This window comes from Oryx dammah, unplaced genomic scaffold, assembly GCF_014754425.2.
Source record: "Oryx dammah isolate SB20612 unplaced genomic scaffold, SCBI_Odam_1.1 HiC_scaffold_25, whole genome shotgun sequence".
NCBI classification, from domain to species: Eukaryota; Metazoa; Chordata; class Mammalia; order Artiodactyla; family Bovidae; genus Oryx; species Oryx dammah.
The window spans coordinates 104,639,443-104,656,670 of record NW_024070209.1 but is presented as its reverse complement, the minus strand read 5'-3'; the positions used below and the strand labels follow the sequence as shown (position 1 = coordinate 104,656,670).

Sequence of the window (17,228 nt, the reverse complement as noted above, 5' to 3'; positions counted from 1 at the left end):
GGGTTAGGGTTAGGGGAGGGGACCCGCCATCCTGGTCACGCCTGGGTGGCCACAAGGGGTGCTCTGCCCCCCAGGTGATCCTTCCAGCAAACCCCTCCCGGGACCCTGCGGGGGGTGGGGCTTCAACCCCCAAGTGGAGAGGCTCCTACAGGAGCGGGGACTTCAGGGCAGCCCCAGAGCAACATGTGTGGCGCCCAGGGCTGACTCCAGGCCAGGGGACGGGAGAGCCCCCTCCCTGCAGGCTGCGACCGCCCAACCCCAGACTGGGGGTCACAGGAGAGCCCCCTCCTTCCCCACAGGCCACACCCACCCGGCCCCAGGCTGGTGGGGGTCACAGGGGAGCCCCCTCCTTCCCCACAGGCCACACCCACCCGGCCCCAGGCTGGGGGGCCACAGGGGAGCCCCCCCGCAGGCCGCGCCCCCACCTTTGTAGCTCCAGTGGATGCTGGTGACCTGGATCTCCTGCGTGGGGATGTACTCCTCCACGAACTTCTTGCCCTGCAGGCGGTGCCACAGCGCCGTCTTGCCCGTGTTCCTGTCCCCGCGGATCACGATCTTCACTGGGAGAGAGCACAGGTCAGGCAAACAATCAGAGCAAGGCAAACTCGCTCCCCTGCAAGCACCCATGCACGCCTGCCGCACACGGGCGCCTGGGTGCCCGCGGGCAGGGAGCCCTGGGGGAAGAGGCAGCGGTACAGGCTGGAGAGCGGGCAGCCCTGCTCCGCCCCAGGTCCCCAGGGCAGCTGACTGACACCTGGGAGTCTGCACTCAGGAAGGCAGCCTCTGGAACAGGCAGGGCCGTGTGCTCACCTCCGCAGCCCTGTGTGTCCCATGGCTGCCCTTAACCTGCTTTCCCGCAGCCCTGGCTGGGCGCAGGACCCAGGGCTCCTCACGACCACACATGGGGTGATGGCAGGAAGCCTGGATTCTACTTTGCTGCCCAGCCACTATTTAGGAGAGGCATGCTCACGCACACGCCCAGGAGGACAGGGCGGGCTGGGGACACAGTGGGGAGGGGGGCAAGGTCCCTAGGTGCCGCAGAGGAGTGGGCTTCCTGCCACCTGCAGAGAAGGCAGGGGCTTGGCCTAAGAGTATTCCAGAGAGCTGAGGAGCTCGGCAGAACCAGCAGGTCGGGGTGGAGCTGATGGCCTTGGGTGGGCAGCTGGGCCTCTGGGTGGGGAAGCTGGGCAGCCTGCAGGGAGGTGCTCTGGAGGCCACAGGCCAGGCTGGGGCAGCATCGTCATTCTCTAGGGGGCTGTCTTCTAAGTTTCCAACAGAGGGACACGAAGTCACCGCACCATGTTTTGTTCCAGGACTGCGTGGCTGCAGCTGTGTACTCTTTATCCTTCATGATGCTGGTTTTGTCTTCTTAATTAATCTTGCCAGGGGTTCATCAACTTGGCCAGTCATGGGCACACAGCCTGTTTGGTTGGCTGGACGCCTCTGTTGATTCTTATAAATCACTTGCTTCTGTTTTTTCCCTTGTCACTTACTTCCTTTTACTTGGGGTCTATCCTGCTCTTTTTCCTGGGTTTTCAAGTTGTATCCTCAGGTCGATGACCACCCCAAGTATGTGGGACGTTCGTTATCGTTATCGTTATACTTCTTCAACCTGTAAATTACTTAAGAGATGCTGTCACGTTTCCCCTCAGAGCTGTGCTTGCTGTTGTTCCTAACCAGTTCTGTTCACTGTGGCCACAGACGTGGTCTTTATGGTACACACTCCCAGCTGTCCGTGGGGACCGCCGGGGTTAGGGACGCGCCTGGGTTTGGGGGGCTGGGTGCAGGCGCCTGCTGTGCCACCGGGTCTTCCACCCGCCGGGCCAGTTGTGGGCCCTGCACCCAGTCTCAGCGCCCACAGCTCCAGCAAGAGGGACGCCACGGCTCAGCTTCCTGTGGCTGATTCCTACCCACTGCTGGGTCCCACACGCCCGCTTCCAGCCTCTCTGTGCCGCCGTGAGCTGGGCATCTCTTGTGCGTCACACTGCTGGGTCCCACACGCCCGCTTCCGGCCTCTCTGTGCCGCCGTGAGCTGGGCATCTCTTCTGCGTCACGCTGCTGGGTCCCACACCCCCGCTTCCAGCCTCTGTGTGCCACCGCGAGCTGGGTGTCTCTTGTGCATCACGCTGCTGGGTCCCACACCCCCGCTTCCGGCCTCTCTGTGCCATCGTTAGCTGGGCGTCTCTCTTACGCATCACACTGCTGGGTCCCACACCCCCGCCTCCGGCCTCTCTGTGCCGCCGTGAGCTGGGCGTCTCTCTTGCGCGTCACACTGTAAGGAAAGCAAATCAGTCTTCCTTCGCTGCTGAGTGTGCATGCTCGCCTTCCCTGGTGGCTGACAGTCTCCAGTTCCTGCAGAGGTTCCCTCCCTTTGTTTCTGCCTTTTCATGATGGGCAAGGTTTTTAAATTCCTGTTTTTGCCTGGTATTTACTTGGAAGACTCGCAATTTATTTCTGTTCTTAAATTTCTGACACACACCTTTGCCACAGTAAGTCTGAAGCTAGAGTCCTTGGTTCCCACTCAGACGTCATTCGCCACTGGTCGGCTCGGGGCTGTGTGCTGGCTGCGAGCATCCTGGCCTCTTCTCCTGTGCCCCCCATGGCAGCCGTGGGGCCTGTTCACCATCTCTGTGCCCTGCAGACCTGCATCTCCCAAGCTCGCCGCCTGGAGCGCACAGCCCAGGATTCATCTTGGTAGGAGCCTTGGCACAGCCTGGCACCCGCAGACAGGAGGGCTGATCGGGTGCATTTCTAGGCCGACGGGGCTTCTCCTCAGAGCCGTCACTGCCAGCGTGTGGTCACGCTCTCAGCTGTCCCTCTGAAGGCACTCTGTTTGCTCCCTCCCTCTTCACGTTCGCTGTCCTGAGATTTGCACGATGCGTCCAGCTCTGGGGGTGTGAAAGCCCCAGCCTCAGGCTTCTCGGCGTAGCGTGTGCTCTGTGAGCTCCAGGAAGGCCTGGTCTGCATTTCTCCAGGGGCCGCCTCTCCATCCTGCTCTTTCCTTCTGAGACCACAATCGCACGTGTCCAGGTCCGGCTCCATTCTGAGCCTGCGTCTCCCGGTCAGTGCAAGCTCCATCTTCAGTTGGAATATTACGCTGCGTCACCTGTCAGCCGGCTTCTTGTTTTACTGACCGTGCTTTTTCGTTTCTGGAGGGTCTCTTTGGTTCTTTTTCAAACACAACATTTCTGTTCTGATTCTTGATATAATCTTACAACCATTTCCTTCTTTGATATGTTTCCGGTCCCATCACTTCGTGGCAAACAGTGGAAACAGTGACAGAGTTTATTTTTGGGGGGCTCCAGAATCACTGCAGATGGCGATTGCAGCCATGAAATTAAAAGATGCTTGCTCCTTGGAAGAAAAGCTACGACCAACCTAGACAGCGGATTAAAAAGCAGAGACATTACTTTGCCGACAAAGGTCCGCTAGTCAAAGCTATGGTTTTTCCAGTAGTCATGTATGGATGTGAGAGTTGGACTATAAAGAAAGCTGAGAGCTGAAGAATTGATGCTTTTGAACTGTGGTGTTGGAGAAGACTGCTGAGAATCCCTTGGACTGCAAGGAGATCCAACCAGTCCATCCTAAAGGAAATCAGTCCTGAATATTCATTGGAAGGACTGATGCTGAAGCTGAAACTCCAGTACTTTGGCCACCTGATGAGAAGAACGGACTCATTGGAAAAGACCCTGATGCCGGGAAAGATTGAGAGCAGGAGGAGAAGGGGACAACGGAGGATGAGATGGTTGGATGGCATCACAGACTCGATGGACACGAGTCTGGGTAAACTCCAGGAGTTGGTGATGGTCAGGGAGGCCTGGTGTGCTGTAGTCCATGGGGTCGCGAAGAGTCGGACACGACTGAGCAACTGAACTGAACAACTTTAACACGTATTTGTTTTCTATTGTTTTGAGAATGAAAAGTCTTAATTTTCTCTCCAACTGAAATCCTTTTAAAATTTGAAATCTATTCTTCAAAAAGCTAATTAGAAGAAAGTGTTTAACACCAGAAACAAACAAAAAGACCTGGTTTCATCTGGTTAAAAAAAGTAACTGATCTCTACTTCTAAGTAAAAAAGTCAAATCAATCTTAGAAACTTAGACATCACTCAAACAAACTGAGTGATTCACCGAAAAACCTTTAATTAAGGTTCACCCAGGAAGCGGCGAGAAGCCCTTACCTGAGAAGTGTGTGGACGTTTTCCTGAACACGACAGCTGCGTTTCTATCCTGTTCCTCTCATTCTAAGGAAAGAACGCTGCAGACACAGGATCGGCTAAGGGCCGCAGAGTCTCTTTTACTCCCTGATTCTATAGTAATTCACTCAGACCGCCACACACTGCCAGTGAAACAGGGAACCTTTTCTCCAAAATACAAAAGCAAGCTTCCAGCTTACCCTGGATGGGAACGATGCATTCCCTCTGCAGGAGGCAGGACTGAAGCCCAGAGACGCCCTTTGGTGGTGCCACCAGCAGGGGTCGCTGGACAGCTGGCCCCTCCTTCCGGGAGCGCCTCCCAACACAGCCTCCAGGGTTTCTCTTCACGGAGCCCCTGGGATGTAGGATGGCGCGAAGGCCTTGGCCCCATGCTTCTCTCCTGACCTCGCTGCACTGCGACCCGCCCTCGGCCCTCCTCCATGGGGCCGGCGCTAACCTTCCGCCTAACAGTCCCAACCTCAGTGCTCAGCCAGTCAGGCCACGTGCTTAATTCCTCAGCGCGTCCCGGCCCGCTGCCTGCCTTCCACTCCCCCCTGAAACGTAAGCCCCGAAACGCAGAGACTGTGGTCTGGGTTTTCACTGATGAACACTCGGTAAATATCTGCTAAGCAGATGAATGCCAGGGAAGGAAAACCTATGAAGGAAAACGTGGCGCACGCCACAGGCAGCAAACGCTCAGGGGCCTGCGCGTCAGCCCTGCTGGGGCAGGCCAAGCAGCCTGCCAGACACAGCTGTTTATTTCCGAAAGGAAACGCTCTCTTATCCAGGGACCAACCTGTAAAGGCGTTCTTGAGTTCTAGCACTGAAATCTGACTGGCCAGGGCTCTGAATGCAGCCCCGAGCGAGGGCGCAGGATCCACAAGGCCAGCGCCTGCTCACCCCACCAAACGCAGCTGCCCACCAGGGCCCACAGGGGCAGAGAGGGCAGAGAGCTCAGGGGGCACCCTGCCACTCTACATGCGCACGGCTTCCGACCCACAGGCGCGGCCCCGTGTCTCACCTGGGTTTCGAGTCTAAACGGGCCGTGTATGCTGGGACTGTGCATCTGAGTCGCTTCTCACCATCACAGCAGTCTGCGTGAGAACGACTTATCTGCTGCAGGAGAACAAGTTCTGTAAGAAGAGCTCTTCACCCAGAAAGTCCTGAGTCCACAGTTACCATATGGCTGGTGTGCGTCCTCAAGTAAGATGTTTTGGAAAATACATACTAGAAATGTTCTTTTCTGCTGACTAATGAAGGAAATAAAAAAAAGTTTGAAAAGTGCGTACTGGCCCACGACAGGGGCAGCATCGGCCTGAAACGCCACACGGGCACAGGGCTCGGTTTCTCTCGACCGCTCTATATTTCACTCATTTTGCTCCACTCAGAATCTGCTGCCACGCACCCCCTGATACCTGAAGTGGGGGCTCTTCTCTGGAAGGACGCCAGTGTCCTTTCTGCTTCTGACCCACCCCCTAACCCCAACCAGGAGGCATGTCCACCAGGGAGGGCTTTTCAGAAGGTGAACACTTTCCAGACCAGTTTCCAAAGGAGTAAGATTAAATTTTAACAAATAATACCATAACTAATAAAATTAAGCAGAGACATTACTTTGTCAATTAAGGTCCATCTAGTCAAGGCTATGGTTTTTCCAGTGGTCATGTATGGATGTGAGAGTTGGACTACAAAGAAAGCTGAGCGCCGAAGAATTGATGCTTTTGAACTGTGGTGTTGGAGAAGACTCTTGAGAGTCCCTTGGACTGCAAGGACATCCAACCAGTCCATCCTAAAGGAGATCAGTCCTGAATATTCACTGGAAGGACTGATGTTGAAGCTGAAGCTCCAATACTTTGGCCACCTGATGCAAAGAGATGACTTATTTGAAAAGACCCTGATGCTGGGAAAGATTGAAGGCGGGAGGAGAAGGGGATGACAGAGGATGAGATGGTTGGATGGCGTCAGCGACTCAATGGACACGAGTCTGAGTAAACTCCAGGAGTTGGTGATGGACAGGGAGGCCTGGCATGCGGGAGTCCATGGGGTTGCAAAGAGTCGGACACGACTGAGCAACTGAACTGAACTAAATAAAATTAAATAACAGGAACCAAATGTGAATTATAAGATGTGAAAATGAGTTTTTTTTTTTTTTTTAATATTTATTTACTTTTGGCTGTGTCGGTCCTAACTGTGGCCCACAGGCTGTCTTTGCGGCACAGGCCTCTCTCTGGCTGGGGTGTGCGGGCTCACTGGTGGTGGCCGTGGGCTTAGCTGCTCCTGGGCGTGTGCGATCTGAGTTCCCCGACCAGGGGTCGAACCTGTGTCCCCTGCACTGGAAGGTGGAAGCTTAATCCACTGAACCGCCAGGGAAGTCCCTGAAAAGGAGTATTTTGATTTACTATTCTCTTCTGGGAATGAGAGAGAATCACACACAAAATTGGGTAGAATACGTGCAAAACGATTCCTCTTTTAAATTCAAAGTCTTTCCAATCAGTTTCTTAATATGGCACACTGTTAACTGAAATACAGGGGTCATCACAGAGACTGGCAGGCTCCCCTGAAAGTCGGAAATGGGGGAATGTCCGACATCTCGTAGCAATATGCAGAAATACTTAAGAGGGAAAGATTTAGAAGCAGAGAACACATTAAAACAAACAAACAAACAACTTCAAATACCGCTACTGAAAAGCCAGCAAGATGGAAAAACTTTAAAGAGGTCAAGAGGGCAGTCAGCGTCTAGGAGCAACAATTTTACATAATTTATAGCTGAGGACTGGAAACGATCTGGGCCTTCAGGGCATCGGGTAAATAACTCCTTCCCACAGGAGAAGAGAAGTCTCTGCAGTAACAAGAATCTGTTCCTTCTGGAGCTCTTCTAAATATATCTCTTACAAATGCTTCTTTTTTAAAAAAGGGGAGCAAGAAAGAGCGGCGCAGCTGACATTCTCTCTTAAAACTGAATACCAAGTCTACAAAGAAAAACCCCGTAGGTCAAACTAGCAAGCCAGCGGAATCCCCCGCTCCCTCCTCCTGCGGGTGGCCACACGGCTCGCGGGTGGAGAGCCCGCCACCCCTTTAAGACCCGGTCACAGACCACAGACTCGCCCGCGTTACGTAAGAACCCCGCTCAGACGGGGTCACCTGGGCCAGTCAGGGTGCCGCAGACGCGCGCGGGGCAACCGCGCCGTGCACACGGGACGCACGCCGGTCCCCCCCGGGCCAGCCTTCCTGGGGAGTGACCCACAGGCCAGAACGGAGAGCCGCGGGCCCCCGGTCCCGCGGTGCTCTGGGCCCTCCTCGGCGGGCCGCATCACCTCCCGACCCCAAGGGAGCGCCCCGGGGCCCCCGCCATCCGCGCAGGCACAGGCAAGGGCTCAGCTCGCCGGAACGCAGACCGCAAGGCCCTCGGGGTGCGACAAGTCCCCGAGCGCTTCCCGGGCCGGACGCTCCCCGGATTCAGCGAGTCCTGGGCGGCGCGGCCGGGCCCCCCCACCCCACGCCCCGCAGGCGCCCCGCGCCGGGCCGCACTCACTGTTGTACTGCACCCCCTTGGCGAAGCGCCTCTGCAGCGCCTGGTTCATGGACTGCAGCCCGGCCGGGATGTTCCTGTCGCGGCCCGGCGCCTGCTCCGACCCCACCAGCTTCTTGAGCGCGGAGAACATCTTCCTGCTCCCACGTCCGAGCCCGGTACGGCCCGCGAGCTCAGCGGCGGCGGCGGCGCGGCGCTAGTCGCACCATGTCCCGGGTTCCGGCGGGCGGAGGCCGGCCTGCAGGGCAGCTCGGGGGCTCAGCTGCGGAGGCTCCGCTCCGGCTCCCACGGCCCCCGGCGCGGCCGCTCTGTGCTCGTCAGCGCCGCCATCTTGGCGCCGGCTCAGCGGGGCGCGCAGCTACCGGGCGCCGCGAGGGCCACGGGAGTGCGGCGCGCGTGCGCAGAGCGTGGCGGGCGCGTGGCGGGCGCGGGGCGGGCGGCTACGGGGCGCGGCGAGGGTCACGGGAGGGCGGCGCGCGAGGTGCGCGGCTACGGGGCGCCGCGAGGGTCACGGGAGGGCGGCGCGGTGCAGGCAAAGGGCCTCAGACTCTGCAGTCCCGCCTTACGAGTTTGTCCCCCGGATTTCAGCTCAGTCCGGATCCCCGTCCGTGCCCCGGCCTGGACCCCCCTGCTCACCCTCGCCCCTGAATCCCAGAGCCCAGACCCGCACCGAGCCTCCCACTTCCCTGCACACTTCCCCACGTGACGCCCTGCATCCGCGTCCCCTCGGCGCTCCGAAGTCCTGGAATAATGTTTATTTGTGTAACCGATGCAAGCGTGGGGGCGGGGTGTGGGGCAGGGCGGCCTCCTCCTCCTCCGGTCACTTCTTCTTCTTCTTGGCCACCTTGAGCTTCTCCTCCATCAGCCGCTGACCCTGCCTCTTGATCTCGGCCCGCGAGGGCACGTAACTGTGGTCCACGTCGGCGAACTGGAAGGTCTCTGCAAGGAAGGAGGGGGAGGGCAGCCGCGCCCGTAGCCCCTCTGCCCCGCCTGTGTCCCCAGATCCTGGGCTGTCCTCCGGCGCCCTTTCACGGCAGGGCCCGTTGTGCCAACGACGTGTATTTCCTACTCTCTGTCTGGCGTTTGGGGTCTCGCACACCCGGGGAGAGAGACAGCCCAGGGTTCCCGCAGTCCTTCCGGAGCCCACACTCGACTGCTAATATCTACCCCATACGCCAAGCCTGAATCCTCCAGGACCAGGTGCCAGACAAGAGGGGGACGGCCCCGAGGCCCCAGACGCGCCAGAAGTTTTAGAATGGGAGGGTCTTAAACTGTGTGCCCTGCCCTGCCCTTCCCACACAGACCGCCGTAGGGGCCCTGGCCTAGGCCCCCCTGCCTGCCTGCTGGCACTGGTGCCTTGCCATCACCTCCATCGGTTAAAATCCCGTGGGTGCAGCTGACGCGGCCTCCCCATTGCTTTAGCCCCCACTGTTCCTCCAGGCCACCCTGGCCAGATGCAGCAAGGGCCACCCCTAGCTCCTGCCTCTGCACAGCTCAGGCTGGCCACCTGCCCCCGCCTCCTCTCCAGCTGCTGGGCCTCCTGTACCTATGACGTCCTCCTCCGTCTCCTCAAAGCTGATCCTGGTGTTCTGCTTCTCCTTCAGGGTAGAGGACTCCAGCACATCCCTCACCTTGGTGTTGACCTGCAGGGCATGGGGCCGGTGAGCCTTGGGGCAGGTGGGGCATGCAGGCACCCCTGGCCCAGGGCTACCTCCTCCGTTCCAGCCAGCATCTGCACTCGGTCAGCCAGGTATAGCAGCCTCCCCTCGCAGTACGCCAGCTTGCTGTACATGTCCAGGGCGGTCGAGGGCGCTGCTTCCTTCTGTAGCGGGGAGGAACCAGTTGTCTCGCCCTGGCCCCTCCCAGGGACCCTCTGTGCTGGGGGCTCCTCCCAGCTCCGCTGGTACCTGGCCTGTGGGCAGGGGGATGCCAGTCAGGCGGATGTAGAGGTTGTCGATGCCGGTCTGGATGGTCAGCAGCAGCTTCTGACTCTTGGCCATCTTGCTGTGAGCCAGCCGCAGCCGCTCTCCCTCCTCCTTCAGCATATCGCTCATTTTCTTCTCAACAGACTTAAAGCTGTTGAGGATGAGGGTGGGAGGTGGCAGACCGAGGGCGCAGCGGCAGGGTCCTGAGTGAGTGCTGTGCTAATTTGGGCTCAAGAGCTAAGACGTGGGCGCGGGGGGCGCCCCTGCCAGGCCCTGAGGCAGCAAGCCTGCTCAGCTCCAAGCCTGGTGCCAGGCACCAGGCTGTCAGTGCAGAGAGAGGCGGGACCGCCTGCGTACCTGACGGAGCTGGGCGTCTGGCGGAACTTGAGCGTGGCCTCCTCTGTCTCCAGCTTCTTCATCAAGGCCTCCAGCTGCGCCCGCCTCTCCTCACAGTCCTCCTTCTGCAGCTCCAGGTCCTCCTCCGTGCCCTTCTGAGCCAGGAACCGGCCAGCAATGTCCTGGCAGGGCCAGTGGGGTGAGCAGCAGCTGTGAGCCAGGAGGCAGCTGGTTCTTCTGGCTCCCAGGGGTCAGTAGCGTCGACCACGGCAGTGTGTTGAGGGCCTGCGAGGCCCTCAGTGTGTGTTCTTGCATGCCACCCTCACGACAGGCAGAGCGGGCAGACAACCCCAACGAAGAGCCGGAGAGACCACCGCCAAGAGGCCGAGTGGCTCTGAGTCACTTGTCCGAGGGTGGACAAGCTTATGTCAGGACCGTGGACAGGAGCTCAAGGTTTGCTAATAATAATCCCAGAGCGGATTAAAGTAAAAGGGGGGTTAGGTGGAGAGGCAGCTGCTGTTGGTTTGGGAAGGGGAAGGGGAAGGAGTCGGAGGTGGAAGCCAGCCCCTCGGGGTTTAATCCTCAACTTCCCGTGGGCTCTGTGTGACCCTGGACCACAGCTCAGGTTTGCTGGCTGCCTCCCAGGAGGCCCTCCACTCTGATCTGCGGGTGGCTGCTTTGTGCGTCCATTCACGCGAAGGTGTCTGCAGAGCGTGGCCGGGCTCGGCGGGCCTTGGGCTGGGGCCGGGTCCCCCCCGCCCCTCTGCCCACACCCAGGAGTCAGGGAGCGGTACCCAGAGGTGGGAGCACTGCACGGCAGTCTTGACCTTCTCCACCAGAGCAGTCACATTCGTTTGGTATTCGACGTCAGCCTTGGAGGCCTCTCTCTTCCTCACTGGGTGCAGCAGAGGGGAAGGATAGCCAGCGTGCAGGGAGGGTGTGGGAGCTCCGTGCGGGCCGTCAGGTGCCCCCCCCCACGTCCTCAGGGGAGGCCACCCAAGAGCTGGGTACCCTTCAGAGTCGCCTCTGTCTTAACTGGCTCCCTCCTCAGCCAGCCCTCGAGTAGCTCCATCCAGAGAACCAGAAGCGGCTGGTGCAGCGGGGCTTAGTGGAGCTTCTCAGAAGGGCTTGGGTTCCGGGGGGGCCATTACTGAGTGCATTTTACAGCTGAGAGGCGGGGTGCGGCGGTGGGGTTAGCCACACCCGCCCGAGAGCCCAGAGCCAGTAGCAGCAGCTTGAAGCGAGTGCTGTGGCCACTGGTGTGCGCCTGTGCGGGTCCCGCCAGGGAGGGGTCGGGGTTTATCAGTCTCCCTCACCCTGGTGCCCAGCCTCATGGTGACCGACCTCTCCGGACCTTGGCTGGGGCGGTGGGAGCTGAGCGCTTACCTTTCAGAGTTTCCGGACCCATCAGGTTGGAGGGGAAGTCCAAGTCCCGCCGGCCCTGGAGACAGGGAGGAGGCGGCGTGGTGAGGGGTGTCCTTGGCGGGGCTGAGGAGGGTGGGGGGGCCCGGAGGGCGGTGCCCGGACGGCCCGGCTCACCCGGCGGTACTTCTCGCTGGTCTCCTTGGTGTGGATCTTGTCGACCAGCTTCTTCTGCTGGCTCAGCCGGTTCTCTCGTGCCCGGCGCTCCTCGATGAAGGTGGCCTCCCCTTGCCTCATGTTCATCTGGGGACACGGGGAAGGGCGGGGGTCTGCCCACTAAGGCCTGTGGGCTGCTAAGCCAGTGTCTTCCTGATCTGAGATGCTCCACCTGCGCCCCCTTTCCCTTGTATTTCACTTCTCCACCTGGGATCTCTCCGCCGCCTCTGCCAGCTCCCCTCCAGGTCAGTTCAGTCCTCAGTCGGGTCTGACTCTCTGTGACTCCAGCTCCATGGACTGCAGCGTGCCAGGCCTTCCTGTTCATCATCAACTCCCGGAGCTTGCTCAAACTCATGTCCACTGAGTTGGTGATGCCATCCAACCATCTCATCCTCTGTCACCCCCTTCTCCCGCCTTCAGTCTTTCCTAGCATCAGGGTCTTTTCCAGTGAGTCGGTTCTTTGCATCAAGTAGCCAGAGGATCAGAGCTTCAGCCTCAGCATCAGTCCTTCCAATGAATATTCAGGATTGATCTCCTTTAGGATTGATTGGTGTGATCTCCCCGCAGTCCAAGGGACTCTCAAGAGTCTTCTCCAACACCACAGTTCATTAGCATCAATTAGTCTGTGCTCAGCTTTCTTTATAATCCAACTCTCACATCCATACATGACTACTGGAAAAACTATAGCTTTGACTAGACGGACCTTTGGCTCATATCCTTCTATTCTGCCATCTTGTAGACCTTGCTAGCTCCCCTTAGAACTCACTAAAGTGGACTCCATGTGTCTAAACAAAAGCTCATCATCTTTCCCCAAACCACCTCTCTCCCAGCACGTCCGGCTCTGGCGGCTCAATCTGCTGCCCTTCCGTCCCCGCCTGCTCACGCGTCCCGGACGCTGTGCTCTCCCTTGGCCTGCACATCTAACTCGCCCCACCCCTCATCAGGGCGACTTCTTCAAGGCCTCAAGTTCCTCTCCACCACGTGGAGTCTGGCCCCCTTGACTAGCGTCTCGACCCTGGCCCTCTGGTCTCTGCAGTTAGAGCGCACCGTTTGGGAACACGAATCTGATCCTTTGTCCCCTCCATCTCCTCACAGGGCGCCAGGTTCCCCAGGGGCCACCTGCTGCCCCACATGGGGGCTCCAGCCCCCACGGCTCCTCTTGGCCCTGTTACACCCCAAGACTGCGCCACCCAGTCTCCACCCCCAGAGCCCACTTGTGCACTGGCCCTCCCCATCGGGTCCGCACCCGAGGGCGGCCCCGCTTTATGAAGAGGGGGGTGCACAGGCCTTTCAGGGGCCTCAGCACAGACGGGGTGAAGGGGTGGCACCTGCCCTGGCCAGGCTGAATCTCTGCCTCCTCCATCTGCTTCCTGGATTCTGTGTCTGGTGGGACCCTGTCTGCTCAGACTCATGGGGGATGAGGAGAGCAGGCTGGCAGGGCAGCCACTGGACTCCTCCAGTGATGGCAAGGTGTGGGCAGGGGTGTCCAGGTGGGCCCTGGGCCAGACAGGTTTGCAAGACAGCCCTGCAGGGCCTCAGCCTGGGAGCTGACCTTGACCTCATCCGTAATCATCATGGCGTCCTGGGACATGACCGTCATGTCCGACAGCTCCAAGCAGTAGTTGCTCACGAGATTCTGCAGCTTGTCCAGCTCTGTGGGGTATCCTGCCAGCTTCTGCAGCACAGGGGCAAGGGCAGGGGGGCAGAATGCCTGACGGCTCAGGAGCCGCGGGCCCGTCCCAGGTCGGCTCACCTGGCCCCTTCCTGATTCTCCTCTGTCCCCCAGAGCGGACAATGCCTGCTCTCTACTCCTCACCCCAGACTGTGTGAGCCCAGAGGACAAGTAGGGCCTGGCCTTCGGCCCCAGCCAGGCCCAAAGCAGGTTAAAGGAAGGTTTTGAGAGGGAAAACAGCCTCCTGCTGGTGGACTTTCTCCCTGCCCAGGGCCAGAACCCAGAGACACTTCACTTCCTAAGAATTTGTGATGGGGAGTCTGGCTGCCTGAGAGGTGCCCCTGGAGCCCCGGGAGGCTAACTGCTCTCTGAAGTGAAGTAGATGGTGTGAGGTCAGACTCAGGACTCAGGGCCAAGGCTAACCTGATCAGCTAGTGCGGGACCGTAGGAAAGCCACTTAGCTTGAGTTTCCCCGTGTGAAACAAGGTAATAATGGCTGTTTCAAGGGTTTGCTGTCAGGATGGATTGAGACGGTAAAATGATGTATTATTTAACACAGGGTCAGGTCCACAAATGTCCAAGACATCTTAGCTTTTAGTATTTTGTTGTTGATAACTACTATGTAGACTGTCTACTGTTTAAAAAAATTTATTTTTTAAAGAATATATAGTGTTTTTAATGTCTACTTTTTTTTGGGGGGGTGGGATCTTAGTTCCCTGGCCAGGGATCGAACAGGTGCCTCTGCGTTGGGAGTGTGGAGTCTTAACCACTGGACTCCCAGAAAGTTGGTTTTTTATTTTAATGGATGTGGGGACTACCCTGGCGGTCCAGTGGTCCACTGGAGTAGGCACCGGTTTGATCCCTAGTCAAGGAACTAAGAACGCAAATGCTTTGCCATGCAACCAACGGAAAAATGCAGATGACGGCGGGAGTTATTGTTTTATTTATGTTCTAAAAAGGCAAGAAGGGACCGCTGGGAGGAGAGGATGCATCCAGATGACAGAGGGGCCCTATCCTCCCATCTTCTGGCCGTCTGGCCTGTGGCAGGTGCCTGGGCTCTGCTCTATGGGGGTCTGGGGGGCCTCCAGTGAAGGGGGGTTGCCTCTTAGGAGGGCTCAAGGCCCCTGGGGCTTCCCCCTGTCTCCTCGGCAGGGAGCCTGGGGGCTGGCTTGGAAGAAGCCTGGCAGCAAGCCCAGGCTACTGGCCTGCGCAGAGGCAGCTAGCCCTGGATGCTGTGAGGGGCTTCCTGAGGGTGCTGGATTCGTCTCTTGCCCCCAGAAGCTGGGCCATGAAAAATGATGGGGCAAAGTAAAAATTCTGACATAGTACATGACATGCCTTTTCAGAGCAGAAAATAAATTCTTTCCCACCTACAAGGTGCCACTGCTCCGCTGACACCCAAAGCAGGGCTCACTCTTTCTAGGGGTCACTCAGGCTCGAGGAGAGGTGTAAGGCTGTGTGTGGGGGGTGCCCTGCCCTGGAGAACCCCGCCCCCAAGGAGATCCCAGTCCTGCACACAGCCTGGGGCCTGAGATTGCCGCCCTTCAAGCCCGGTTAGGCTCCCTGGAACCAGGATGCGGCAGCAGGTGTTGGGATGCGGGGTGAGGGGCTCACCTTCTTCAGGTGGTCCAGCAGGTCCGTGTACAGGAAGTGGATATTTTGGCTTGTGGTGATCTTGATCGTCGTCTTTTCTATGTTGTTCTCCAGCTGACGGATGATCTGGGGTTGGGGGGTGGAGGGCACATTGAGAGTGCCTTGGGGACAGGCCACCTGGGAGCCCAGAGGCTCACGGGGGCGGGGCTGGCCTCTCTTCCAAGGGGAGGGGTCTCACGAGCCCCGCCTCTCCAGGGCCACGCCCCCCTCAGCCCCGCCCCTCGGCCCCACCTGCTGCAGGCGCAGCTCCTCCTTGGTGGCGTCCGGCTGGCTCTTCAGGCCGGCCAGCTCCAGCTGCATACTCTCCAGCTTCCGCCCGCGCCGCCGCACCAAGTGGATCAGCACGTTGTGCACGTTCACGCGGTCGAAAACATACTTGCGCAGCTTCTCCCGCGCCACCTGCGTCGGGGAGGGCACGACCCGCGAGTGGGTGCGCGGGGGGCCACGGAGCCCGTGGGAGCCCAAAAGGGACCCTGGAGCTGAGCGCTCGCTCCGCTGCCCACCGGCTCCACCTCCTAGTGTAGTTGGGGGTGCACCGGCTGGGCGGGGCGGAGGGGCCGTCCCACCACCTACCTCCATGGTGCAGCGGCTGTTCGCCAGCCTCATGGGCACGTCCTTCCCACAGGCCCTGGAGATGGTCCACTGGTCGTACTGCGGAGAGCGGCGGCGGCTGAGCTGGGGGCCCGTCCCCTCTGCGTTCACCCGGCCGCCGGCCCCTCCAGGCCCTCTCCCCGGGCCCCTTCTGCGCAGCAAGACCCCAGCTCCTGGGGCCACAAAGGGCAGAGTGCTGCAGGCGCCATCGGGTCATCCCCGCTCGGATGTGATGGGGTCCAGAGAGGAGGGTTCCCGTGTCCCCTCAGTGGGTGCCGTAGGGGGTAGCCCCAGAAAGGGCCCCGAGTTGGGCCCCTTGAGGTGGGTGGTGGGGTCAGCGTGGGGAAAGCAGGGGCCGGCTGTCCACTTGTGTTGAGGGGAGAGGCTATTACAGCGCGCGGCGCCCGCCCCCAGCCATCAGGCAGCAGGAGGGGCCCCGAGTTCACCTTCTTGGCCAAAGCCCACTCCTGGGACCTGCGGCGGATGTTGCTGCGCAGGAGAGCCAGCGTGGCCTTGTTCTTGACTGTCTTCTCCTTCACCGACTGGATCTGCAGCGCCCGACATTGCTCTGTGGGCGGGGGAGGGGCAGGGCAGGGCAGGGCAGGGCAGTGGGATGTTGGCCGAGGGCCGGGCCTGGATTCCCCGGGTGGCCGAGGCTCCGGGCCGGGCGGGCCAGGAGTGGGGTCATGAGTTTGCTGCCTCTAAGCCCATGCAGCTTCCTCCCAGCCTGCATGGGGCCCTGCTTCGCTGTTCAGCGGTGCTCATCTGGACAGCGTTCAGGGAACAGTGCTGCTGGGTGGTGGGGTGGGTGGGGCAGGTGGAAGCCAGGATGGGCAGGCCTGTCATCACTCCCAGAGCTCCTGTCCCCTCTGGCTTTGGGCCCACTATACTCACAAATCTCTCTGAAGCCCCCAGCTTCTCCAGCCCCTCCCCATGGCAGACCCTTCCCATCCATTCTCCCAGCTCTGCTTGCCGGTGAGCAGTGGCCTGGCCCCTAGCCAGTTTGCCCTGGGCCGCCTCTGTGTTAGGCCTGACAGTCCTGCACGTGGAGCCCCGAGTCACCCGGTGGCAGGCGCACCCTGGAGCTGAGTGATGGTCTTCAGCTCCTGGATCTGCTCCTCCATCTCCGCCTCGTTGCGGATCTTCATGGCGGCCCTGGGGGTCCTCCAGGACCCCTCTGCGCCTCCCGCCCTCTCTGTGCTGAGCCTGCTCCGCAGAACCTCAGTTTAGGTGTCCCTGGAATCCTGGCCCATTGTGACAGGGACCGAGGTTCTCAATGCCCAGGGAACCCAGGAATTCCCGGCCCTCCCTGGTGACCCCACCCTCTGCCCCAGCCAGCCTCAGGGTTGACTCCCCGGACACGAGCCTCCCTGCTGCTCTCTGCTCAGGGGCGCTGCCCTGGTCAGCGCCGCTGTCTTCCGCAGGGTGACTTGTGGTGGTTTCACACTGCACCCTCTCCGTCCTCCCCACACCCCCATGGTCCTCCATGGGGCCTCGGAACACTGCCAACCTCTCACTGCCTAAGGGTCTCCATTCCCTCGTCCCACCCCAAGTTCAAAGCACACCCTGGGGACCCGGCTCGTGAGACCCCCAACCTCAGCCCTCACTACCCCTCATCTCTCTGACCTTCCCTGCTCGACCCCTACTTCTCTGGCGATGTCCTGGATCTGGCTTTAGCTCTCACTCCAGAAATAAATTTGGCCTCCCAAGTGGCTCAGACAGTAAAGAATCAGCCTGCAATGCGGGAGACCT

General features: G+C 59.6%; 2 protein-coding genes across 2 annotated transcripts in view; both read right to left on the bottom strand.

Annotated features, from left to right (window-relative positions):
• The window catches only part of RABL6 (RAB, member RAS oncogene family like 6), an 18,094-nt gene extending 10,008 nt beyond the window's left edge, over positions 1-8,086 (bottom strand). The window contains exons 1-2 of the mRNA XM_040225585.1: positions 7,725-8,086; positions 426-560 (exon numbers count right to left, since the gene is read on the bottom strand). Of these exons, the coding sequence (XP_040081519.1) occupies positions 426-560; positions 7,725-7,854 (265 nt within the window). The 5' untranslated portion in view covers positions 7,855-8,086. The remainder of the gene's footprint in view (positions 1-425; positions 561-7,724) is intronic.
• Positions 8,087-8,210: 124 nt separating this feature from the next.
• Positions 8,211-16,753, bottom strand: CCDC183 (coiled-coil domain containing 183). The gene is made up of 14 exons (XM_040225641.1): positions 16,555-16,753; positions 15,923-16,044; positions 15,459-15,536; positions 15,117-15,284; positions 14,847-14,951; positions 13,113-13,235; positions 11,522-11,647; positions 11,369-11,423; positions 10,777-10,877; positions 10,004-10,164; positions 9,629-9,797; positions 9,433-9,543; positions 9,268-9,364; positions 8,211-8,660 (listed from the first exon to the last, which is right to left on the bottom strand). The coding sequence occupies exons 1-14, from the start codon at positions 16,622-16,624 to the stop codon at positions 8,542-8,544; spliced, it is 1,605 nt and encodes a 534-aa protein (XP_040081575.1). The 5' UTR covers positions 16,625-16,753; the 3' UTR covers positions 8,211-8,541.
• Between the last annotated feature and the right edge of the window lie 475 nt (positions 16,754-17,228).